This window comes from Botryllus schlosseri, chromosome 7, assembly GCF_051294905.1.
Source record: "Botryllus schlosseri isolate E-star chromosome 7, Bs_hap1, whole genome shotgun sequence".
Taxonomy (NCBI): Eukaryota; Metazoa; Chordata; class Ascidiacea; order Stolidobranchia; family Styelidae; genus Botryllus; species Botryllus schlosseri.
In genome coordinates, this window is record NC_137242.1 from 29673081 (window position 1) to 29699506 (window position 26426).

Genomic DNA, 26426 nt, shown 5'->3' on the forward strand with positions numbered 1-26426 from the left:
CGAAATTGGACAGTGTGTTTTTGTGGATGCCTGAGAATTGGAATTAATTCCTTCCCGCAAAGGCTTTGCGCACGTTGTTCGCGAAATGCCGCAATCTAGGACGATGGTGTTAGAATTAGCAAACAATTGCCGCGAAGCAATCTACTCAGAAGCACCCCATCATGTTCAATGTAAAATTTACGCGATTTATCGTTTGTAATCATCTGTTGCGTGAATTAATTCTTGTCCGCTTCATATACACTCGTATTCAAGAATTATGGTCCATCTTGTAGGCATCCAGTTTAACTAGTTAATACCACGCATTGTGCGAGGCGAGCGTGTAGCGATCCACAGCTGCAAGCTGCATCACCAATAGGTTACTGGTTCGTGTCCGACTCGATAGTAGTCTAAAATCATAATCGCTTGAGTAAGTAGTGCGCGCAGGCAAAACCGACCTAAGTACTCTGAAAATGTGGAGTACTTGATGATTGACCAGCACCATGGATCGCTGGTGCCCATGCCCATAGATCCAGCCTTTCTACTTCATTCCATGCTCAAGTAGAGCAATGACCGCAAAGCTGTTTTAATATAGGGCCTATTCTCTGAATTTTTGGATTGGCGCCCTTAAGCGAAAACGCCGTTTATGTTGAATATTGACTGAATATATCAGGGTAGTCAGGGATATTTTATCGGTATGGGTTCAAAATCCGATATGGGTGGGGCTTTAGTGAGAGTCATTTGCGGATGCGTATTATGTTCAAATTGATAGCAATTACGTATGTGCAATTGTGCATTCTACTTCTCAAGGAATTTCAATTTGGTGTCGTGTGGTCAATAAATACATAGGTCTATGGTATGTTTCAGTTAGACTATAGAGTCATACTCTATAGTTAGACCACCGACCATTTGACCTGAGCGATACAAGAGCCAAAGCCAATATGAAATTCTCAATTACCATATTATCCTCATCGTACAATTAGCGTTCGAATAGATCTTCTTGTTATCCCTTTCAATCCTTTCACTTCATCAAACGAAATCTCCGGACAATATATAGCAATGTGTATGCAGTAGCGGTCTTTACTGACAGATAGTTCGTAAGCGTAACGCGCGTCAATTAATCAGCAGTATTACACTAATTACCGCCTAAAAGCTTTTGAAGATATGTTAGCATAAGTTATTGAAAACAAAAAAGGCATGGCTTATCAAAGAATGGCAAGCTTCAAATATATACAACGTCATAGCAATACAGTGACATATATTGTGAAATTTGGAGTCATCCATGATTCTTCGACCATGATGGGATCTTATCGCTCATATCAACGTATGGATGAGTTAATAGTTTCAAGAAAAAACGGTACGTCGCTTCAAACGGCGTTACAGAGTGAGGAAAAGTTTGTTGTAGACAGGGAATCGATTTCTACAGCTGCTGGCGATTCAAACAGAGCAAAGAAATCATTATTCAGCATTGATTCTATACTTAACGATGGCAAATCGGACGATAGTTCAGAATGTGCAAGAATGAGCAGTGCTGAAAATTCTACTTTCACATTGCGTGGAGAGCAAGTCGTTAACAATACGCCCCCGCAGTATGTTGCAAATCCGGTCAAAAGTAAATCAGAAACTATGATGAGCAGAGTGAATGATGAGTTCACGGATTGCCCGAATGAGGATACTCATCGCAACAATGAATCTGTCAATATCATCCTATCGCATCAGCATCGAATGGTGGCTATACCTACTGACCCGCATTATCACCCATTTGGGATCCCTGCGTTTCGAAATTCGATCGCAATGCCAGGTATGCCGATGACCCTTCGCGCATATAACCAGGCAGATAGCGGGTGTGCTGACCATCCCTGGAGAATACGTAGCACTGATTCTTCAAAGGATGATCTACTGAGATCATACTCGCCGTTCAGTTTACCGTTATGCATGCATTCCATGTTTCCGTGCGTGAGTTTCAGCAACAAGCATCGGATTTTACAACGCTACTGGAAGAATTCTAGTTTGTCGGATAACGAAAAAGTGAAAAGGCATCGTACGATGTTCAGTTCGGAGCAACTGCAACGGCTCGAAGAGGAATTTCTCAAACATCATTACCTGGTCGGTGTTGATCGTCACGAACTCTCGAAAGAGCTGAATCTCGGAGAGAACAAGGTTAAGGTGTGGTTTCAAAACAGACGAATTAAGTGGAGGAAACAGAATGCCGAAAAAGATCGAGTCAAACTGTAAAACCCCATCGTAAGTAGAAATGGGGTAATACGAAAAATGAAAGTGCTACCAATTCTATAACTCGAATTTGTCAAGCCTATAAAATTGAAGTTGTTACGGCATACATGGGTGATTGAATTTCGAGTGGCGAGTCGAATAATCGAGTCGCTCATTACCATATAATAACAGATGAAAGACATGGAAAGTTGAAATATGCAATTTTACGCGACCACGAAGAATATAATTCCTGTTGTTGACGATCATTTGGTATTTTGCCGACCTTGCCAATTTGCCTTGCCTATCGACCTTGTCAATGCTGTGGGTTAATCAGAACTGCACAGATATGTCATTTACACGAACGTGCGTAGAATTATACTACATGCTACGTATGCCGCGATAAGACCAATGGACGTTTCAAGGCTTCCACCGTGAAAAATAGTAGTCTATCGAACCAGTAGCATTCCCGTTGATAAACTAATTTAATGCCCCAGTCACGCATAAATTTTCAAGGCTTTAGCTTCATTTTCACATTTCTATTTCGCAGCATATGTATGGGGTCTTAAAATTCACGGCTTTACTTGATGAATACCTAAATTACGGATGGTAATAATATAGAGTCAATGTAAATATATTGTGTCTCGGCGTTTTGTGTGAATCATTGCGGATGTGCCTTTTATCCAATCACGTTTATAGAACTCTACTTGTATTTCCTCGAAGTATAATAATCTGCTATTAAATTGAATTTTCATCGAAGCTATAATATGCGTTACATTATTGACTGAACAGTCCGCTACCATTTGATAAATAGCTACATGGCCGTATTAATTACATTGATAATGGCTTATACAATATGCATGCCTATAGTAGCAAAGACAGGATTATTTATTGCGCGATGAGGCATTTTCATCTGACCGCACGTTGGGATTTGTACAAGACTACAATTAATTCAATAACGGTCATTAATAAGGATAATAACCAGACATTCATAGCTGAAATCGTATCGACCGTGTAGGTCTACTTGCTCCGTAGTGGTACGGCTTGGCTCATACCGTTGGCACAGCAACAAGCCCTATATCAAATGCAAGACAGAATATTTAAATATAAGCTGTCTTAGATATAAGCTTGATACATCGGCATTAGAAGCAGAGACTAACAAATAAAGTCATACCACCTTTTTCGTTCACTTCAGTACAATTTCTTGTTACTAATTTCATCATTTCAAAACACCGCTAGACTTCAATACAATGAAAAGAGAGGAAGGTATCGCAACGACTTGCAGTATGGTCTTTGAAATCAGATACCCACCTGGGCGGAGAAGAATACGGCGAACCTGATGTAGTTTTTGCATTGACCGAAGGTAATCATCAACTGCAGCACCTCATCAGAGGATTTGTAATTTTGATTGGAATAAGGATATATACTGTATCAGAAGAACCCATAACGCCACGATGAAAGTCATTACAATCCTGGGTTAATTTCGAACACCCTAACATATAGCCAAGGCCGACTGTTGTCTAGTTGGAATTTAAAGCCACGCGGTACCCTTTTAACGTCAGATGGATAGTCTTTTAGTAGAAAGACCTCGATATTAAATCGTAAATATATTGGTTCATTCGAACTATCCAAATATCTAATGTGCATCCACGCAGTTAAAAATAAATTGTCTGATTACTTTCTAGTTGTGATAATAATGAATTCCTTCGTGATTTACATTTGGAGCGTTGGACTTTCATAAACGGCACTGACATCAATTGCAAACCAGGAACCAGCAGATGTGGTCCATTGTCAGAGTAGATTCATCGCTGCTAGTTGCTACTCAAGTAGAATAAGCGGACTTCCAAGACGTGCCAAAACTATTTCAAATGGTAGTAAAAAATGAAATGACCGAAAAGTAACTAATTAGTTTAGAAGAAGTGGATTTGGTCGACGATTCGCATGTTTTTGGCAGTTAATCTGTGGTGACTAGAAATTCGAAATTACAATATGTATCTTCGCGATTACATCGCCCAAAATGTCTGTACAAATATGTGTAAATTCTGAAATATATTCAGCAGATACTATGATCGCTATTTCACGAATTTCTTTTGACGATTTCATACTTATAAGTGACGCAAACATCCAAAATCTACTTTCGGTCTTTCAAAAACCAAATCGTACGGAGTAAGTTGTTTTGCCTAAAAGACCCTTCAAGTAGAAATGGAAAACGTGTAAAAACATAACCACTCGAGCCGGGTTGTAATGACTTGAGACCCACTCGAGTCACGATTTTCTGGTGACTCGACTTGACTCGAGTCATTTTCTCAAAATAGGGGAATTACTCGACTTGACTCAAGTCAATCTGTGTATTGTAGGGTTATCATACGTCCTCTTTTGAGAGGATTTGTCCTATTTTTTGACTTTTTAGAATGTGTGCTCGGTGGACGCCCTTTTGGCCTATTTTTTGAGATTTTGTCCACTTTTTCTGAGAATTTAGGTCATATACTGATATGCGATAAATCAGCACCGAAGTGACGCTCAGGTAGGTATCGCGGAAAGTTGATCCTTTTTAGTCAACCGACCGCAAAGTGGAAAAAATTCACCGTTTTTTGAGAATTCTCCTCCGGTTTTGCAAGTCTGAAAATTCTGAAAAAGTGTCCTATTTTCAGATTTCCAAAATATGGTAACCCTAGTGTATTGTCTCGACTCGAGACTCCGACGGCCAATACCAACATTTCACTATAATTTCGAAGAATAGTAAGTAAAGTAACGACACTAGTGGGATTTCGTCTATTGGTACAGGTACTTGAAAATGCGACCAAAAGCTGCTAAAAGGGAGAAAATGAGTATATTATGAATGCGAATCATTCGATATCACCAATCAGAGTTATAAAAGTGGGTTTAACAAGACGTTGACCGGAAACTGAGCAGTCAACACAATGACTTGAACTCGGAATCGATTCATATAACACCATGACTCTGACTCGAACCTCAGCTGGATGACTTGGACTCGGACTTGGCTCGGTGGTGAATTGAAACCGACTCAACGTGACTCGATGAGTCAAAACTATAAAAGTGCAGAGATTGACTTGTGACTCGGTCACAACCCTGCACTCGAGCCAGTAGTTCAAGTAGGCGAAACTGACTTGAGGACTTCCAAAATCTAAAAGTACGTAATTGCTGACCTACGCCCATACGGCGCTGTACGATAATAAATACGCCCATAGGTACTGTGGCTCCACTATCGAATGTAAACATTCGATGCCGAATACCATTTATTTAACTCTGCTTGAGCTCTGTATCCCACTCACAAAACAATACTGTTAACATTCATATGCGATGATGTGTTAAGTAAACCGCCAGGAGTTAATTTTGCTTTGTATGGTACACAAGAAAGTTGTTTCAACCACAGCACAGATAGCGTTGCACCAACGACTGCACTCAGTACCGAGACATGGGAAGAACTAAGCAATCAATCAGGATTTGTTGGAAATGACTTTAAGACCGCAGCCGGCAGAAGATGAAATCGTAAACGAATTTTCAAAACTCGCAGTGAACTGTACAGATTTGTTGTCTTCGGGAAAATGCGATGATGATATCAAGCAACTCGCTGACAAAATGGAGTGGTTCATCAAAAATGGCGACGTCACAGAACTCAAATCGCTCTTGCAATGTCAAGACTTCAGCCGGATTAACGCCACGCTTAGTAGGCCGGCTTTGGTAATCGCTGCCGACTATGGACAAGATCCTATTATCAAATTACTAATCGAGCGAGGAGCTAATATTAACGAAACGGATCGATTTGGAGTCACGCCTTTGCTTGCCGCGATCTGGGAGAATCATCCTACAACTGTAGCCCTACTGTTAGATATCGGTGCCGATCCGTCGCTGTTATCTCCGAGAGGGTTGACGTACGTCGATGAAGCGAACGACAATAACGCGGTGCTAGAAATGATGCGCAACTTTTTCAGGAGTCGCTCTTCTGGATTTTGAAATTTGCTTATCGCAGGTCGGGCTGAGAAAAATCGAGTGCTTGGTTGATTCGTTTCAGAATCGAGTGTTGAGCTTCGCTTCGAGTCGAATATTCGAGTGTTACTCATTTCGAAAGTCAATCACGATTTCACAGATATGTCATTTCCACGTAGTTCCGTAGCTTTGTACTTCCTGTTTCGTATGCTGCGATACTGCCAATGGAGGTTTCAAAGCTTCCACAGTGAAAAATTCGATACTATCATTTTTTGTTGATAAATTACCTCTTACTGGCTAGGAGAGCATAATTTCAGTATACTCGAATGATTCGTCTCTCACACCTCTACTCAAATAGATGAAAAGGTCTCATTACGAGCTTACAGTGTCACCCATGCTGTCGAATTCGTCGCATCACAGCTAACATTTTATTACGGATAGAAACATATAAATTCACAGTGGTGTACAATATGAAATAGGGACGATAACTCATATTATTCGTAGTATAAACCGTAAATCATGGCGATGGCGTACAAGGACGAATTTTTATATCGGACCGTCGTGAACGAGTCAGTCTTGTCGTTCCAAAGACACCGACTACCGAGGTATACACTGGGACGTTCCTTGAGACTGCCAATGCTGACCACCACGACGTGCTTGTATCTCTTGAAATTCTTGGCTTTAACTGCCTCGGATATTTTCGCAGCGATCGTTTGGCATTCGGTCTTGCAGAGTTGCGGGTCGTACTGCTTATCTCCGAGATGCTCTTCGAGAACGGCTTTCGCTGCACCTTCGATTTCGTATGGCTTGAATCGAACCTGGAAGTAATGAGATTCTAACATAATACACCGCATTAGCAGTAACTGTGTTGCCCATAGTCATTATTCACGCAAAAACGTCAGACTTATACAAACCAGAAACTACCAATATAGTTGTATAGTTTCCGGTCTGCGAACTACTGGATTTTTGACTAATTCAACTAGAAAACACGTGTCATCGTTTGGTGCGAATCGTGACCCCGGTGTTCTGTTGTGTGACGTTCTTGCAGCCATCGCTAGCTCAGAATCATCACTGCTAACAGTAGCGTAGCGAGATTTTGAGGTCGAAAAACCTCCCATTACAATCTCGAAACCCCATACTTTTTGAAATGCAGATTCTACCTCCAACCTTTCTTCCCTCAATTGCAATTCCGTTCAGAATCTAGTTATTGTGTTTTAGGTTGTGGCGTTTTTTAAAGGTTCTTCGGGATAGTTCTAGTTGCGCATTTTGAAAAACCAGTAGTTTGTAGGCTACAATTCTGATAATTGTATGTCCAAAAAATTCGGTATTCGTTAAGATCAAGTGACTAATTTGCCTAATGAACGTAATTTATGTTCTTAACGTTCTCAGCATAGCACCGCCTCTTACCTCATTCTTAATCCTCATTATGATTTCATATCCAGAATAGACTCAACTGAATTTCCGACAATTGTGTTACTGTGGCTATTATAGCCAGGCTCGAGCTATGTTATGCGCCAGTTAGAAATGGAGAGAGCAAACACTGGCGTCTTCTGAGAGCATACACAAAGGATATTCGTCATAGAGTAATCTAGTCATCGCTAAGCAACTCTGTTCATCGAAAGGCAGAGAATATACCTATATGGGAGATATCGCGCTATAAGCCGACACTTTTAACAGTCGCGTTTGGTTGCAACCAGCCCCCTAGTAAATACTGGCGGAAGTCGTAAATTTCCAAATGAACATCAAAATTATTATTACTGTTACCTGTTAGGTTGGATTTGATCAGGGATATCTAGATATCTAGATATCTAGACATCCCTGGATTTGATGTATAAGCATTGACGGCATTGCAATAAAAAGCTGTGACATATCACCCGCAGATCAGTCGTATATGCTGGTTGCGCAAACATTGACTGGGATAGGAATAGGCTCATACAGAAAGTTGGTAAGTAACCAATTACTTCTACTTTTCGAAATACTCAAGTCGGGTTTGCGTACTTTCATTACTCACTCAATACTACTTCTATTTGATGTTTTTCCACGCTAAGTTACTTACTTTTGTAGACTTTGAATTTTGTAAAGTAGAAAGTTTGTTTTTACATAGGTTTGCCCCACTTTTACGAGTGAAATTGTTATGACAGCAGAACGAAATATCTTCTGCGTCCTGAAAACCGAATACTATTCGCATTGTCATTAGTTATTTTGTTAAATAGCTGCTATGTGCGATGGTACATCTTTCAATTCAATAAAGTATAGCCACCAGCGATTGTCTAAAACTAAGTGTATGCGACTCTTCTACAGATCTACTTTTTGAAACAACTTGAGTACTTTTGAGGGCTCTAACTTTCTATACCACTATACTATCTCCTCTTGACAAGATTGCTAAGAATCTTGAGCAAGCCGATATTGGTTCTATGAAAATATGGGTATCAGAAATTAAAAAATATCGGAACAGCGCCTTGGATGATACATATAATCAAATGAGTCTAATTCGCCGTGACATTATCTGTGATTAATGTTTAAAAACTCTCCTCGCCCTTATGTGCTTCGTGCAGAGTAATACAGGCAATTCGTCGCCGTATGCCAGGCGTGCCTAAAGATACGTAGGATACCCATTGGTATCGGCAAAATCTGGTATACCTGAGTAGTCAGAGTCAGTGGTTCCCAACCTATTTGAACTCATATCCTCCCCCCTCCTTATCAAGCTCGACATAAATTTTCGCCCCCAAGAGTTACGGATCCGAAAAGGAGGACGTACAAACGGGAAATTTTTTCACCTAACTCTGATCGCAGGGGACTTGACTAAAAAAGTTACGGTCATTTTTCCGAAACGATGCTCGGAAAACCGGTTTCTGCTGCTACATTCCGGTTGGTTGACCTATTTTTTAGTCAACTTTTGCGTTATCTGCAGAATAAGCCCCGTCTTCACGTGTATTTTGGGGGGCGATATCGCCGACGCTGGAAGCCACTGGTTATATAGAGAGTTGTAAATATAAACGACCAGTCGAGTATATAGCGTGATATGAATTGACCACACGACGAAAGACGTAACCGTTTTTATTTGTACCCTTCCGTCATAAACAACTTCATGGTAGGTGCGTGTTACGTGGGTTATTGTATGTATTATGATGATGCTTCCCTGTAAAGTAGCAAGGTATGACGTCATGCCTTACCCAACTGTGCATGACCGCATCACTCGTGCTTGACCGCTTCATCTCATATATCATCTCTGGTTGATGGCACATGGAAGCCATAATAAATGTACAGCAAGAAACATGGTGTCAGAAGATAACTGAACTCGCGAGCTCTAAATCTGTCATTAGCTCGGCATAAAGATTTATCATCTTATCTAACTATATGGATCTCAGATATGTGATACCCCATCCGGGTCCTTTAACTGTCTCTGGTGATTTGGCCACCAACTGGAAGAACTGGAAGCGCCATTATGAGAATTATGAAGTGGCTACAAAACTCAATAAAGAGGAACATTCCATTCGTATTGCGGCTCTCAGAGCGGCTCTTGGAGTAGCTGGGTGTGATGTCTATGATGGCATTACTTTATCAGAAGATGACGCCAAGAGTTACCCAGTCGTATTGAAGAAAATGGAGGAGCGCTGTGTTGGGAAGATCAACATTATATACGAGAGGTACTGTTTTTTCAGTCGTAGTCAAGCTTCAAATGAATCATTCAACACATACTACGAACAGCTGCGAAGGCTGATAAAAACCTGTGATTTTAAAACCTTGGAGGATGAGCTTCTCAGAGACAAAATTGTGTGTGGCATATCCGATGTTGTGCTGAGAAGAAAACTCCTACAAGAGACAGGACTTACATTGGACTCCTGTATTTCGAGCTGCAGATTGTTTGAGTCAACTGCTCTGCAAATGGAAAAAATGACTCTAACGTCAGATGACGTTGCAATTCATGCGATACAAAATAAGTACAAGCAAAGGAAATGGCCTGCTGCTGAAAGGGACTCTAAAATGAATCGAGGATATGATGGTAGTACACCTCAATCGGAAGAGCTCCCCAAAATCTGCAAGTTTTGTAGAAAGGTGCATGTTTTTGGTCGGCGATATTGCCCGGCTAACGGCAAAACTTGTTCACGCTGTAACGGAAAAGACCATTTTGCCGTGGCATGTCAGGCAACTGTGATGATGATATCAGCTGATCGCATTGAGTCGGATGAAGAAGAGGATGACGAAGTTCTTTCGTTTGAACATGTGAGTGCTACGGAGGAATCCTATGTTAAGAAAATATTTGCTCTGTTATACCTGGTTAACATGTATGTAAAATTCCAAATTGATTGTGGCGCAACCGTAAATGTTCTTTCATGGCGAGATTACTTGAATGTAACTGGTGACACAAAAATGCTCAACTTGAAATCTACTTCTATGAGACTGGTTGTATATAATAAGGAAGTGATAAAGCCTCTCGGAATAACAACGTTGGAAATCACCAATAAAAAGAATGGTGAAAACTACTTGCTAGAATTTGTAGTGGTTGAGAAGCCGAACACTTCCATCATTGGTTCCGCCGATGCTCAAAGGATGAAACTAATTACGATCAATTTTGAAAACATAATGATCGAGGAACCTTCAGTACAAGCTCTTACAGCGAAGGATCCTGAATTCGCCAATTTTGCTACACTGGAGTTTGATCAAATATGTGAACAATTTTCGGATGTTTTCAATGGTACGGGAAGGCTAGAGGGTAAACTTCATCTGGAAATTGATGACACTATCAATCCTGTACAGATGCCTGTTCGCAAAATACCCCTGGCACTTGAAGCACAAGTGAAGGAGAAAATTGATAGTTTGGTTGATGCTGACATAATAGCTCCCGTGGATTGCCATACTCCCTGGATATCTAATCTGGTCACTGTAAAAAAGCAATCTGGAGATATCCGCTTGTGCCTGGATCCCCTGGCGCTGAACAAAGCTCTAAAACGCAACAATTATCCAATGCCGACAGTTGATGATGTGTTACCATATATGCACAATGCCAAAGTATTTACACTGTGTGATGTAAAAAATGGATTTTGGCATGTAGAACTTGATGATACTAGTAGTTATCTAACTACATTCGGTACTCCATATGGTCGTTACAGATGGCTCCGACTGCCTTTCGGAATCAGCCCAGCACCGGAGGAGTTCATGAGAAGACTGAAGATAGCGCTGGACGGCCTGGAAGGAATCACGCCCGTCGCGGATGACATCTTGATTTATGGTGTGGGCGATACTGTTGAAGAGGCGACTATGGACAATAAAAAAAAGTTCTTTGAACTGTTGAAACGCTGTCAACAAACTGGTATTAAACTGAATAAAGCGAAACTACGCTATCTGCAGACTGAAGTGCCCTACTTAGGCCATACCATCTCAAAAGATGGTCTAAAACCCTCATCGAGCAAAATTGAAGGCATCATAAAAATGCCCCCTCCAACGGATAAGCAGGGCGTCCAGAGAATTTTAGCGATGACAAATTTTCTGCAGCGTTTTGCCCCTAAGCTTTCAGATATAACCGCTCCCATCCGCGAACTCCTAAAAAAAGACAACGCGTTCATATGGGATCCAATCCTACATGGGACATGCTTTGAGAAAATAAAACAAACCTTGATCAACGCGCCAGTTTTACAATACTTCGACAAAAACGCACCTATGGTACTGCAATGTGATGCCAGTTCAAAGGGGCTAGGATGCTGTGTATTGCAAAACTCTCACCCTGTTGCCTATGCTTCACGGGCGTTGACAACAACGGAGTGCAACTATGCACAAATCGAAAAAGAATTGCTTGCTATTCTCTTTGCCATGGAAAAATTTGAGTTATATGTCTATGGCAGATTTGTAACAGTTGAAAGCGATCACAAACCTCTGGAAGTGATCACAAAGAAAAGTCTGGTTAATGCACCAAAACGGTTACAGCGCATGTTACTTCAGCTCCAAAAGTATGACTTCGAGGTGATATACAAGCCTGGATCACAATTATTTGTGGCGGATACGTTGAGTCGTGCGTACATTCCAAAGTCACCCAAAGACGCAGAAACTGCTGATGTGTTTGATATCTTTCAACAGATTGCACATGTCGACATGTTGAATGATATACCGGTATCAAGCTCCACGCTCGGCATGGTCAGCCAAGCAACAATCTCTGATTCTGTCATGAACACGTTAATCTCTTTTATAAAACATGGGTGGCCGAATGAAGCCAAGCTGGTACCCCAATCAATTCGAAATTTCTACTGTTTTAAAGAGGAGTTGACATTTCAGGATCAAATCGTTCTGAAGGGTGATCGTATTGTCATACCGTCGTCCATAAAAGGCACTATTCTCAAGCGACTTCATGCCAGTCATGTTGGAATTCAAGGTTGTGTACGCCGGGCTCGTGAATGTTTGTATTGGCCCAACATGGTTAACGATATTACGGACTTCGTATCAAGCTGTCCCACATGCGGCTTACACCAACCCAACCAACAGAAGGAAAGTCTGATTTCACATCCGGTACCAGGACGTCCTTGGCAAATAATCAGTAGCGATTTATGTGAATCTGACGGACAACATTATTTGATTACAGTTGATCACTACTCGGATTATTTTGAGGTAGATCGACTAACCTCACAGACTTCTACAGCAGTTATTCGCCGCTTAAAATCACATATGGCACGTCATGGAATCTGCGAGAAATTGATTACTGACAATGGTCCATGCTATGCTGCTCATGACTTCGAGGCATTTGCAAAGGAATATGAGTTTGAACATGTGACCAGCTCTCCAGGACACAGCCAATCGAACGGAAAGGCGGAATCAGCTGTCAAAATCTTCAAATCGTTACTTCGTAAAGCGACAACTGACAAAAAAGACATAAATATTGTACTGTTGGATTGGAGGAACACTCCAGGCGAGACTGTTCCTGGCTCTCCAGTACAGAGGCTATTTGGAAGACGCACCAAGACCTTGTTGCCAATAGCAACTAAACTGCTTGAGCCGAAAATTGTTTCTGATGTCATTCCATCGCTTATGGATCGGAAAAGAAAACAGGCAAAGTATTACAATCGTGGTGCAAAAGACCTCGCCCTGTTGAGTCCTGGTCAACAGGTTCGATTCAAAAGGACAGAAAATGGCTTGTGGCTCGAAGCGGTGGTGATTAAGCAACTGAATGATCGATCGTACATTGTTAAGGCGACAGATGGAACGATCTACCGACGCAACAGAAAGTTTATTCGAACTACTGTAACTCGCCCGCATGTTGCATTTGACTTTGACGACATTTCGATTGCCAGACCAGCAGTAGTGAACAGCGACACTAATGGGTCGTTATCTGGTTCCAGTAGCAGCAGGCCAAGTCGTACAGTAATTCGACCAGCATACTTGCAAGACTATGTTACAACTTGATTCGTTGCTGTAATTTATATCCTAATTCGGTTCGCTTCGTTTTCTATTATTTTGTGATGTTTTGAGAAGGGGATGTTACGTGGGTTATTGTATGTATTATGATGATGCTTCCCTGTAAAGTAGCAAGGTATGACGTCATGCCTTACCCAACTGTGCATGACCGCATCACTCGTGCTTGACCGCTTCATCTCATATATCATCTCTGGTTGATGGCACATGGAAGCCATAATAAATGTACAGCAAGAAACAGTGCGTGGCTGCACAACAAAGAAATAGCGAGATGTGACAATTCTTCTCGTGTCAGATGCCATTTCACAACAGCGTCGCTTCTATGACCATGCGTAGAGGTCAAGACAGGCAATGCAACAAAGTTATTTCGCCGAGAGAAGGCGGATTCGGAAGCTCTCTCGGTGAAAAGATAATACACTTGACTGAAATGACTATTCTCGTTCATAAAACAAGTCATGGCCACCAAGGGGCGTGATATCGGTAGGCCTACTCAAGTCACTTAATTCTTGACCGGAATTGTCTCAAATCATTACATTCCACTCAGATTCAAGTAGGCAGTACCTACTCATACACTCCATATACGACATATGGGGACCAATTTGTTAGTACATTCTCAGCGAAAATAGTGTGTATTCACACGCAAAAGATGGTACACGAAAGTAGACCTAATTCAGAATGATACCGAGGTATATACCAAACGCAGCATTTTAAACATGAATGATGCTTGATGTGGTATTTTATGCATCCGCTAGGTGGCTACCTTTGTCTCATTGCCGTTCGTAATTATTTCGCCCGTTTGTCCGCCAGTTAATTTATCATTCTGGTATAGGGCGTTTCGAGAGTAGCATGTGTTTTCTGAATAAATTGTGTTCTATAGTTAATATTCTCTGTAGCATAGTCCACACTTTTAATTAGTAAAAGCCTCGAAACCCGTTTGTAACAGAGAGGTAGAGCGATATTGATTTTTGCTGGCCGATACCGATACCGATTATCGACACACTCGCCAGGCCGATAACCGATAACATAGGCCGATATTAATATGGAAAGAACAGAGAGCCATTTTGCACAAAACATTATACATTAGGCAAGATGGCCCTTTACACGACACAGAAATCTGAACAACAAACGAACAAATGAAATTAAAAATAATTATTGCAGAATTGTGCACATTCATTGAAATTTAAAGCTAACCAAAAAGGGAAAACGTGATACAAAATTGCAGATCAGTCCAGTAGAGGTAGATTGTAATGCTGGAAGCATAGTTTCTCTGCATGCTCACCCAGTTAAACTTGTCATGCAAGCGTAATTCTATCACGTATCGCCCTTTTCGTCGTCGATTTCTTGTGATTGAGAACACTGAGCAACGGATTTCCATTATTTTTTAAAAATCTTTCCATAGAAATATCGGCCGATATCGATAATCGGCAAAGTTCCCCACATCGACCTCGATAATCGGTCGACCTATAGTTTGTACATCTGTAGGTTTTCCTCGAAAGGTCACGGCACTTGACTTGTAGAATTTGTAATGCTTTACAGACGAATCAATCAGAAGCGTCGTCTCTTACGCAAAGAAACCAAAACAACTAACCTAGCGATTGAATAAATACAGCGAAAGAAAAACGCCGATTGATAACCGATAATTGGCTCGAAGCGTGCAAAAATTACATTGAAACATGCAAATATGAAAACAAGGAAATGCTGTTCAGTCTCAAATAAGTGGGTGAAATAATCGATCGTCATCCCGAGAAAGTAGTTTCTGAATTCTGACGTAGCCTATGTTATGTTTTCGTGTACGACCCTTGGGTGTAAATATACACTCTTTCGCTATATACACACTCATATCTCTTTCGCTAACAGTGTATATCCCTGATAATCCCATTCGAGGGCAGTAACGATGCCGACAAAACATCCAGTATGGAAAATCCGATGTGCGAATCCACGTGCGATTTTACAGTATCATAGGTAAAACCAGTCGCGATAACAGTAACATCGTAGCAAAGATTCATGTTCTTACCGATGGATCCGTACGATAGGTATTCTCATATTGAACCTTCTTTTGTTGCATAATTGCGAAGGAGATCTCGCTGCCAGCTCTTTGCGATTTCGAGTCCTCAGTTATAGCTAAAATGGTAGGTTTAGATTCAACTCACGAGCGAATTCACATGACGATCACGTAGGTTGCATTTATGACAAAACTTACAGTATCTGTGATAACGGTTGCTACAGAGAGAAACTGTAATTACACCCATCAAGAATGATACTAATAATGGCATAGTTTAGGCCTATAAGCCAATGGTGTTCCCACAGTATGGGTGAGAAGGGTATAGCCTATCAATTTGACTCGTGACAACGTTTGTTCAAAAAACTGATTGTCTTTATCCCGTCTATCCCATCGTGTCTGAAAATAAACTGAGCATGCCCACATCCAAAATGTATATCAGGAATATGAGGCTCAGATTCTGGTCGCAGTCTAGTTCTACAGTGGCCTTACAAAAAGGCAGAAAGCATTAAGTAAGTGGTTTTATAGCACGGCAGATGAGACACCAAAAGTACGAATGTCGGTCTGGTGTGAAATTTCCAAGAAAGTCGAAACACTGAAAAAGACAGATTTAGTTTCTCGACTTTTCTGCCAATTGTGAGATTTCCATAGCGGACGTGGGTGAAATCTTTTTGCTAGATACCGTTCCTCCACAACCCTGTTCATTGACCAGGGCTTAGGACAGACAATAATTTTGTACTTGATCCACTGCATTCACTACAGCATCGGGTTCTCCGTATATCAATGCTTAGGCCCCAATAACGCCTGCATGTGTAACTGATAAATCGATACTCAAACGATTCGGTCTTCTCGACATAGAAGACATGAGGAAGCTAGAAATCACCAATTTTATACAGATCAGCTGCATTGTGGTCGCCGTCTCACAAATTTCAATGACTATACTTCATGTCGGAATTAAAAGCGAGCTCGAAGGATGCCAAAAATTATTTCGTGAATTAACATAAATCATGGAGTATTTTTTTTATATATAACGTTGTCAAATTTATTGATTATTGGGTACCGTTTCTCCAACTAAAAATACGCATTACTTATAGAAAAGGGCGCTTCGGCGTCGGCCATTACCGCGTCACGACGCACCAAGACATATAACGTTATACGACATGTAACATGCGACTCCGAGAAGTGTGCCAGAACGATCAGCAGCGATAAGAGCTTGGCCGGAAAGGACTACCCTTGCACTGACCGAAAACATCGATATACAATAAATACGTAGTATATGTGTTTAATTGTCCATAGGCGCCTAAATCGCTGGCGCCGAATATTCCTGTCCTGGAGAGCTGAGCACCACAAGACAAATGCCATCCCGCAGGTACATTATTTGCCAGTAAAGAAATACCAATTTGGAATCGTGTACATCTTTTAGTTAAGTACGTGTTGGGGATTTCAATATCTCTCGACATAGCAGATAGAAGGTCACGAAATAGGATCATGTAACGAAGTCATCATACCAACGGAGGCGCGCGAGGATGTTTAATTCATTATTTAGGGGTCCTACCTCACTTTGTTCTACCGGTAAATTTGATTACGTGAGCAGAAAAAGGATAAAAATAAATAGCAATGTAGCTAATTCCCGATCATATTGACGGATTCAATTATGATTTATCGAAAATTTTCGCGATTCTCGCGTTTGAGCGAAACAAGCCCGCTGACTAAACGAACACCCAATGTAGAAGTAGCGCCCAAAAGGGTATGGCATGAGAAGGGTCTGGGGAGCGAAGCCCCACATAAGTTTGGTTTATCACCCTAGACTAGGGTTACCATATTTAAGAAACCCGAATTCCGGACGCTCTTTAGCGCCCACTAGTGGATTTCAGAATGCGTTATGACGTCACACAATCAAAGCTTTGCTCAAAGACCAGAGGTGCTTCTCACGATCCGGTTCAGGAGTATGTTGCTGTGTGATGTGTAACCGGGACCGAAAGCACATGTTTACAGCCTCCTCCCACCCAAATATACAATGATTTTGAGCCCACATAGGGTAATCGATGCAACTTCTGGGGGGGGGGGGGGGGGTGGGTGCTTGCTATATGTATCTGGTTTATATATGCATCTGGTCGTTAAATTATTTGAATGAATTCTGTCATTAATATTGGTCGTTCCATCTATTACTAGATAGCTACTGTTCTCGGCCCACATGATCAGAGTTAGCGTTAGAGCTGGTGGACGATGATGAGTTCGAAAATACAGGGAGCGTAATTGCACTTCGTTAAGTTATGTTCATGTCCTACCGATAAAATTGTTTAGCATCCTTATGCCGGCGCGCACCACGGAGTTTTACAAACACGCAACATCCAGTGGTTTCAAACCTTTTATGGTCGCGAATTCATCTCCAATTTGAAAATGTTCCGTGGCCCAGATCAAAATTCGTCGAGCTGATTACTAAAAGAAGTCAGCGCCGTTGCCCGGACTTGGTCACGGGCTATTTTGGAAGCTGATTACATTCAACATTCTCGCGTACCCCAGAATAAAAGCAGATGCCCCCCCTCCGTTTGGAACCACTATATTTGAATAAGGCATTTAAACGGTTTTAACGATATCTAGGAATATACCGTTCTCCTATAATTGCAATCACAATTAGGCTTATTCCAGTAAATGAAGGTTCCTTTCATTTATATTTTATTGCAGTTTTTGCGAGGATGGTAGTCTCCATATTAAAATCAATAAATGTGATAGTAAATCGCGCGCAGCGCGAAGAAAAATATCATGCATCTGCATAAATATTCCCAAAAAATATTGTTTTTATGCTGATTTACGAAAAAATTATGAGTCTACGTCAAGTCTTCAAAATTCCGGACATTTGGCATATTTTAGAAATTCCTCCCGGACGCTAGTTTGAACAGTGAAATTCCGGACATGTCCGGGAAATTCCGGACGTATGGCAACCCTACCCTAGACCAACGTTTTTTGTGGGGGTTACAGTCGTGCGTATCAGTAGCCTACAATTGTGGTCTCTGTCAGCCAGTGCAAACCCAGGAAACTGTATCAACCGATATGTAGACACACCACCCCTATGCCCAGCGAAAACCAATTTACGCTGAGCAACCGATGGATCTTATCCAATTGATTGCAAAAGTAAGATGACACCGCGCTATATTTAAGTTTTTTTTTTATTACAAGACAGACACCAGTGCGACAATAAAATTTTCATCAATCTGTGAGAGCCGAATCTGTGAAAATCGATTGTGACATTTCACAAATGTATCGCGAGTCGACGAATCGAATGGTAATTCCATCAATTTGGCATTGAAAGGTTCGATTCAGATGCAAACTGCGAATACAAACTTCCCGTAAGTGATAGTATTGTTGGTTGGTATATGTTCTCAGCTTGGTAATCTCTGGCCCTTAGCCGTATGTTCTATTTACTCAGCTCAATTGGCGCATTGTGGACCTGCAATGATTTAGATATCTGAATATCTGCTGTAACGTTGTAACCGACACGTGAATTGTGAGAGAGCTGATTTTAATAAAATGATAAGTACTGTAAATGACCTTTGCAATACCAGACTACCAAAGTGGATGTTTGAAGAATGTGCTGTAACAAAAGTCTTTTCTGCACCCTTAAAACTTCAAGGTATAACAATAGTTATTTGTGCGTATTTGAGAGATGAAAATACGGCTGGTTTGTACTCATTGCAGACTCGGGTATTCAGCACCCCATAACGGTGGATTGACTGCTCCTACACAAAAATTGAGATACTTCCTCAGTGCTTTTGATGTTACATTACTTCTACTCGACAGTTTTCGGTTTTCTTGCCATGGAATAGACTGCGTACTTGGTCACTTATTACTTGTAGCATATATCGCAACTTCTACTTCTACTTGAATTTAGATTTACGGTTCAAGGTTCAACTATTAAATGTAGAGACCTGCACCAGTGTTGGGATCAAGTCACTAACTTCGAGTCACGAGTCATTTCGAGTCATTGCACATTTTGACTCGAGTCAAGTCAAGTCAATCGGTGTTCGAAGGTGACTCGAGTCAAGTCAAGTCACTCGATTTTTGGAGGTGACTCGAGTCAAGTCGAGTCAAGTCAAGTCAAGTCACGAGTCAAGTCACAATTCAAGTCAAGTTGCCTTTTCGAAGTACGAGGCATGCTTGCGTCATTGCATTTTGCTAGCTATCTGAAATACAATTCGAGTGGCCATTGATTCTGAGCCGATGAACGAATATAGAGTTAAATATACAGTTATGCACGCAAGAAGGCACTGCATCGCTCACATATATGTAGAGGTGCTAAACTACGTAATTGTATAGCCTCAGTTTATAGAGAATTGAGAAACGAATTGATAAGATGCAATACATTAACGATTTACAAATTGATATAATACAATTCGAGCCTGCTCCAATCGTTGAGGACTATATAAACTATACTCGAATTAGATTTCAATAAAACAAGAGGTTTGGTTAAGGTAAGAACAGAGAACAGAAATAGACATTTTCTTATTCAATTACTTTAACAGTTTACGACAACGTAAACTGTAAGCTTCGATCACTTCATTTGCGGTCAATTTATTTGTGAGAGAACAATGGAGGCTCAGTAAAACGCACGATCATTGAATAATTGGTCGCTCTCACGGGCTACACAAGCGTTTCGCGAACAATCCGACCATATGCAAGATGGAGTGATTTTTATCGATACCGATTACTTGATGACTTGAAATTGACTCGTGGATTTTCCTCCGAGTCACGAGTCAATCCCCATTTCTGATACGCCGAGTCAAGTCAAGTCAAGTCATTTTAGCAAAGTGACTCGAGTCAAGTCAAGTCATACGAAAAAGGTGACTCGAGTCTGACTCGAGTCAAGTCATGACTCGAGTCATCCCAACACTGACCTGCACACGGCCTATTTGGAAAGCTAAAAATGATCAGCATACTCCCAGAAAAAGGCAAACGATCGACCGGAGGTCGCTACTTGCAGGTTGAAAACGACTGATGCATATGTAATACACTGAGATATATTAAGTAATATGTAATGAAATACAAAATTTGCAAATTGAGATTACATTTAGACGGAACCGGAGTCCGGATGATTAAAGAGCTCAATAATTTTTTTACCAGCTATACGTCGGCTGTACTGCAACGATACATATCTTCATTACTCATAGCTCTCGGCAACGTTACGCGTTCGACAGGATGAATAATGAATCAATATATAAAATCGACCGCACCGTCAAATGTGACTATAGGCCAATTTGCTCAATCTGCTGATACCGAATCGCTGATCAGTTACGTAGTTTACCGCAAATCAACGCATCGTACCGAACATGATCATTTCGAACGAAAATGCATGAGAGCGTTGGTTAGGAACGCCAATATGTATTAGTCATTATCGCTTATGACTGTAGTGTTCATCATACTATAGAGATTGTAGGTCTCTACAATCATAATCATACGCTATCTTGCAACTCGCAAGTGGTTAATCATTTGTTATTCATGGACCATGTGGTCGCTGGGGCGTATAGTTGATCGCTCAGCCATAGAGAAAGTGTGAAAGGGAAGTAGCAAGCCAGCACTGAAGCTTTTTAAAAGGAACTTGAGTCGAATATCGGAATGGCGTAGTCTGTCATCCATTGTAAGATATGGATATCGAAGTCATCGATTACAGCCTCGTAGGCAAAGGCAGCGGTTCATACTATGCATATTCTGTTCGGACGACTGTATCCGATCGCTCTTACACGGTCAAGAAAAGATACAGCGATATGCTGAACTTGCATAAAAAGCTTAAGAAGCAGATGAAGCATATCCCATCTTTTCCCCCGAAACAAATGAGAAATCACGATGTCAGGGTGTTGGATTCAAGAAAAGCGGCTCTTTCGAGGTATTTCCAAGAGATTGCGCAAGCCAACTTGATTACCAAAAGCCTCTTGCAATTTCTCGAAGTGAGGCATTTTCCCGAGAGTTTATCGTACGATTACAATCACCTGGAAGGGTATGCTATGGAATTTGGTTCCTTTGATAACATTGAAGCCAGCTCGGACCCAAATCATGCTGCTGTTTTTGTGCATGTAGGTGATAAACTGTTTCAATCGAAGGATGTGGTTGATGATATTATTGTAACTGGAGTGTTGAAGGCTATTTATGACTGACGTCTTTGAGAAACAGTAAGTTGGACCTATCTGTGATACCGTAAACTGTGAAAGTATTTGACCTGATTTAAAGTCATTTATATATTAAATGCAGTTCTTCTTATAAACGGTTCAAATAGGCTATACAAAATAACCTGCTCAAAGCTATTTCAAGCATTCCCTTGTGCTTGCTGATGCATAGGGATCCAAATATACTAGAGGTACATTCCAACATCTATTTTCTGTACCGTTATATACCAGTCTGCACGCACTGCTGAAAAACATGCATAATACTGCTATGCATCGGACTTTTGCCAATGTTCAAATGCTTGTGAATTGTCTGTATAGTTGTGTTGCAATACTTGATGTATCTTTTGGGGGATCTGTTTTCTTGGAAATGTGTTGGGTACCGTAGCCTATTAAAGTGAAACTGAATTTCATATGATATTGCGTAGCCAATAACATAATATAGGAGCATTTTAAACAATTTCAACGCTTTGTGCAAATATTGAATTAGTTACAGCATAGTCGGCAGTGGCACTACATGTGTCTCAATAAATGTTTATCTTTCAACTATTTGTTACACTGCATATGGCTAACTGTGTTTGCATGCATAAACATATCCTCCTGAGTCTACCTTTTCATACATTGTGCTATTTTGATTATATAATAGGATGTTAGGGTATTCAGTTGTCCTGAGTACAGGAGTGGGTAACTGGAGTCGCTAAGTGCTGTGCAACTTATCGTTTTATTGGGGTTTATTATGCAATACTCAATATATTAAGAAGTGTAAATACTTACGTCAGAAGGACTGTTACAAATGAATGCGGTGATCCGCACTCCCTAGAGAACTAACTTTTTTACCTGTATTATCATGTGACATAGCAATAAGTTCAGGTGATTTTTTGAATGCAATTTACAACACAATTAGCCTTCATAAAAGAATTCTTCAAGTGAAAAGTTTGACAATGTTTTGGTGTACCGTTACATGGTAATGGAAAATCTATATCCTGGTTTTTCCTAGTTATTATTAAGCTTGTCATTACAGTATGCCCATAACATCCTTACGTGGGTTGAAGAATGCAACCCAAATATCATCGTAAAAGGCTGACTGAATATGTACGGTATATTGTTTAGTGCAATGTGTGTTGGTATTAATATTCAACAATCATGTCATATATTAAGGAAATGATAGTAGTAGCTTAGCTACTTAGCTTTTCATGAAATACCGTACCAATTTTCTATTTTATAAAACTTCTATCAACATCAATGCTGTGTGTTTGTATTCATATCTGTTTGCAGGCAGTATGGAGTCTTCATTGCTTCCAAATTATCTAGCTCTGATATTTGATTATTCATTTTCTTCCATAAATTTCTGTAGAATGTTTCGTTACTTATCATTGCTACATTGCAGATTTGTCGAGCGAATTTCCGCTGTCAACTAGCCTGGCAATGCCTTATTCCCACTCATCTTCATTTTCTGTTATGCAAAAACGACCAACATGCTCATTATATTGCATAATTTGTTACGCAGCAATCCATCATGAAACATTGCAGTGATTGATCTTCATATTATATTAGTTTGCGCTCAAATTTTATTGATCCGTTGCTTGAATATTTTGTGTCGCTTATGATCAACTGTGTATAACAACCCTTGTTGATGTGTTCTACCTTTGATGTAGATTTTCCTTTAAACCTACCTAGCGATTTTAAATATGGTCGACACTGAAAAGGCTTTATGGCATATAAAAAATGGGGAATTAAACGATCTCAAAGATCTGATGATAAAAGCTGCGTTGAAGGCTGACGATTTGATACTGAAGAAAAGACCAGCAATCATTCACGCTGCCGATTATGGCCAGACTGAAATAGTAGCTTTCCTCATACAGAACGGAGCTAATGTGAATATAGCTGACGAATATGGAATCTGCCCCCTTTTGGCCGCCGTGTGGGAGGATCATGCTGAAACGGCAGAGGTTCTTCTGAAGAGCGGCGCAAACAAAAATATCAAGTCTCCGGATGGGAAAAGCATACGAGATGAAGCCCCTAGCAACAAAATCAAAACTATGTTAGACCGATTTTAAAGTTTGGTGCGGTCGTGGATCAGTGGCACCGAGTGGGACTTACCGTATCCGAAAACGGTGATTTGATGATAATAATTCAACACTTGTATGCATAACCCCTGAAACAGTCCACTCAGTATAAGCTGAGGAACATTCATATTATAAATGTTTTCCAAAGGACCTTCACCAACTATTTAACGGCTTTCGAAAGCTTCTTCAGATTTAATATCAGTTCTGTCCGTTATGACAACACGTTTTCTTTTTCTATCATGACCCAATTGGTGGTTTTGTCAACATTCTGTCAAATTATTAGGTCTGAGAAAATCAAGTACCCGAGTGCTACGATTCTAAATTGAGAATTAGGCTTCGAGTCGTCGTTTGAGTATCATTAATTATTGCGACACAAAAGTATGGATGAATTCGAAAGCCGCCACGAGGACGGGAAAACTGTTCCCCATGTTATCCGTAGACCATGGGCTAGGAATCCACGATGTAGAGTAGACCTTGAATACTGTAAATCAGATTTTTCTTTGGACAATTTTTCACGATTTCGCTTTATATCTTGAAAGTGCTAGAGTGCAGAGGAAGTAAATTCTGTTTTTTCAGGGTAATGGAGGAAAGATGAGGATGAACCAATCCAAAATCTTCATTATTATAAATAAGTAGTGTATTTTCGGAATTAACAGAGTCCAAATTTACCCCACTAACTGCAGTTATTTGTAGGCTATGTCTTCTCACTCCTTACAATTAATACTCGATTCTGATTTGAGTTCTTAGCCTATTCGTTAGTCGATGCACAAGCATTACGCATGTCTATGATTGTATAGTAAATTCAGGCTGATGTCTATATTTCATTGATTTATTATGCATGTTACCTATAGGTGCTTACCAAGCACCCTGTAAGGATGATAGCCGTTCAGGGAGTTTGATTCCCATTTTTGGTGTAGTCGTTCCTACTAAAAATCATGATGAACTGCCTGTCTGTGTGTGACACATTCCTTCATTATTCCGCGAGATATTATGTAATCGTGTTCGCGTGTTGCTATGATCATTTGCTACACCTTTGAACGCCGATTACTCGAATAATACAAGTAAAAACTCCATACCTGTCTGTCTTGTTTAGGGTGTTGGAATTGTGGAAGTAGGCAGAGTCTGGGTTTCAGTGTGTTGATGTACGGCTTTTTAGCACTAACGACTTGGCTTTACACCACTTCGCTGGAGAACGTAGCGTTTCGCTTTTTATGATTAGCAGTTACTGTTACTGTACTAAATTTGCATTGCTCCAGCTCCGGAGCTTTCTTCTATCATACATTAGCTCGGGCTCCAGCTCCGGAGCCGCATCATTACCACGGCTCCGGCTCTGAAAACTATCGAAGGTGTCTGTCTATATCAGGGGTGGGCAACCCGCAGCCTGCGGGCCATATGTGGCCCGCGAGGAGGTTTTGAGTAGCCCGCGAGCTAATTTCCCATCATATTATCGAAATTCTGTTATATTATCGAAATTAAATTGCTCAGATTGTGAACTTGCTAGGCCAACCAAAAATGTGATTAGTCTGGCCGCGACACCTGGGACTAAAATATGAGTAAAATATCAGTTCCGACGCATTGGCAGATCCAGGGGTCACATTTTTAGTAAATCGTCGTATATTATACTAAACTAAAAAAGTAGTAAAATTTTTCTTCACGCTTCGCTTGTTTAATTTTCACACGATTTTTTCTCTGTAGCCTACCCCCACCTGAAAATTAAAAAAACGCCTGATTTAGCCGATTGAGTCTAACTATATTCGCAATTACGAGAGAAAGTATTTTCACGTTTGCACTCGCAGAAAGATCGTGGACGATGAAATGTAGGCACAAAATCTTCGATATCGATATGTCCAGATGACGAACAGTCCTGTCCTTGCAAACTGTGCCCAGCGGATGGTATACAGTCGACCCGCAATTTACACAAGTAATAATAATATTAGCTTTGAAAATTTTACAGGCCTGGCGCGGCTAGTGGGCAGCGCACTCGTTCGTCAATTTCATGTGTTCCTTTAGCCGAAATGGTTGGCCTATATAGATTACTAATTTAGCCGTAGGTTAGTTATCTATAGTAATCTAGAGTCTGTCAGCCGTCATAGTAACATCGGATGCAGCAACGAAGACGTAGGTGCCGCCGTTCTGGCTTGCGACGACATAATGAATACTTGTCAATTGTCGAGAACATCATAGTTGCGCTAGAACGCACTTTACTCCGTGCCATTGCTGTGTACAGCCAGCACCGTAACTGCCGCACCCCAAACCCCACAATTGGGGGGGGGGCGAGCACGAAGGGGGCCCAAAATTATTTCGTGAATTAGCATAAATCATAGAGTATATTTTGAAAATTTATGCAACTACTTCAAAATTTTTTCGCGTTGGGCGCGAATTCAAGTCACCATTTATATTTATTATTGGGTATTGGGCCATTACCGCGCCACGACCCACCAAGACATACAATCAAGTTTTAGGCCATATAACATGCGACTCCAAGAAGTGTGCCAGAACGATCGGCAGCGAGAAAAGCTTGGCCGAAAAGGTCTATGCTCTTATGCAGACCAAAGACTTCGTTATATAGGATATACAAAATACACATAGGTTTAATTGTCCATAGTGCCTAAATGACTGGCGTCGAATGTTCCTGTCTTTGCAATCTGAACCTCACAAGACAAATACCATCCCGCTGGG

The 26426-nt window shown here is 40.8% G+C and overlaps 5 protein-coding genes and 1 long non-coding RNA gene across 6 annotated transcripts in view; 4 read left to right on the forward strand and 2 right to left on the reverse strand.

Annotated features, from left to right (window-relative positions):
* LOC145443454 (uncharacterized) overlaps positions 1 to 26426 on the reverse strand; it is a 111303-nt gene that overhangs the window by 56374 nt on the left and 28503 nt on the right. The window lies entirely within an intron of this gene.
* Positions 874 to 2901, forward strand: LOC145443445 (uncharacterized). Its single transcript, XM_080321412.1, has one exon. It carries the CDS (start codon positions 1174 to 1176, stop codon positions 2209 to 2211), a length of 1038 nt encoding a protein of 345 aa, XP_080177538.1. The 5' UTR covers positions 874 to 1173; the 3' UTR covers positions 2212 to 2901.
* LOC145443451 (myotrophin homolog) lies at positions 5436 to 6269 on the forward strand. Its single transcript, XM_080321423.1, has one exon. The coding sequence runs from the start codon at positions 5659 to 5661 to the stop codon at positions 6157 to 6159; it is 501 nt and encodes a 166-aa protein (XP_080177549.1). The 5' UTR covers positions 5436 to 5658; the 3' UTR covers positions 6160 to 6269.
* The window catches only part of LOC145443449 (dynein light chain Tctex-type 5-like), a 32907-nt gene continuing 13013 nt past the window's right edge, over positions 6533 to 26426 (reverse strand). The window contains exons 2-3 of the mRNA XM_080321420.1: positions 15545 to 15651; positions 6533 to 6950 (exon numbers count right to left, since the gene is read on the reverse strand). Of these exons, the coding sequence (XP_080177546.1) occupies positions 6627 to 6950; positions 15545 to 15651 (431 nt within the window). The 3' untranslated portion in view covers positions 6533 to 6626. The remainder of the gene's footprint in view (positions 6951 to 15544; positions 15652 to 26426) is intronic.
* LOC145443450 (sorting nexin-24-like) lies at positions 20456 to 23337 on the forward strand. Its single transcript, XM_080321421.1, has one exon. The coding sequence runs from the start codon at positions 21169 to 21171 to the stop codon at positions 21673 to 21675; it is 507 nt and encodes a 168-aa protein (XP_080177547.1). The 5' UTR covers positions 20456 to 21168; the 3' UTR covers positions 21676 to 23337.
* On the forward strand, positions 23370 to 24820 carry LOC145443452 (myotrophin homolog). Its single transcript, XM_080321424.1, has one exon. The coding sequence runs from the start codon at positions 23370 to 23372 to the stop codon at positions 23736 to 23738; it is 369 nt and encodes a 122-aa protein (XP_080177550.1). The 3' UTR covers positions 23739 to 24820.

Bases quoted from the DNA above. Each gene is read 5' to 3' on its own strand.
- LOC145443445 (XM_080321412.1), top strand. From the start codon at position 1,174: ATGGCTTATCAAAGAATGGCAAGCTTCAAATATATACAACGTCATAGC.
- LOC145443451 (XM_080321423.1), top strand. From the start codon at position 5,659: ATGACTTTAAGACCGCAGCCGGCAGAAGATGAAATCGTAAACGAATTT.
- LOC145443450 (XM_080321421.1), top strand. From the start codon at position 21,169: ATGGATATCGAAGTCATCGATTACAGCCTCGTAGGCAAAGGCAGCGGT.
- LOC145443452 (XM_080321424.1), top strand. From the start codon at position 23,370: ATGGTCGACACTGAAAAGGCTTTATGGCATATAAAAAATGGGGAATTA.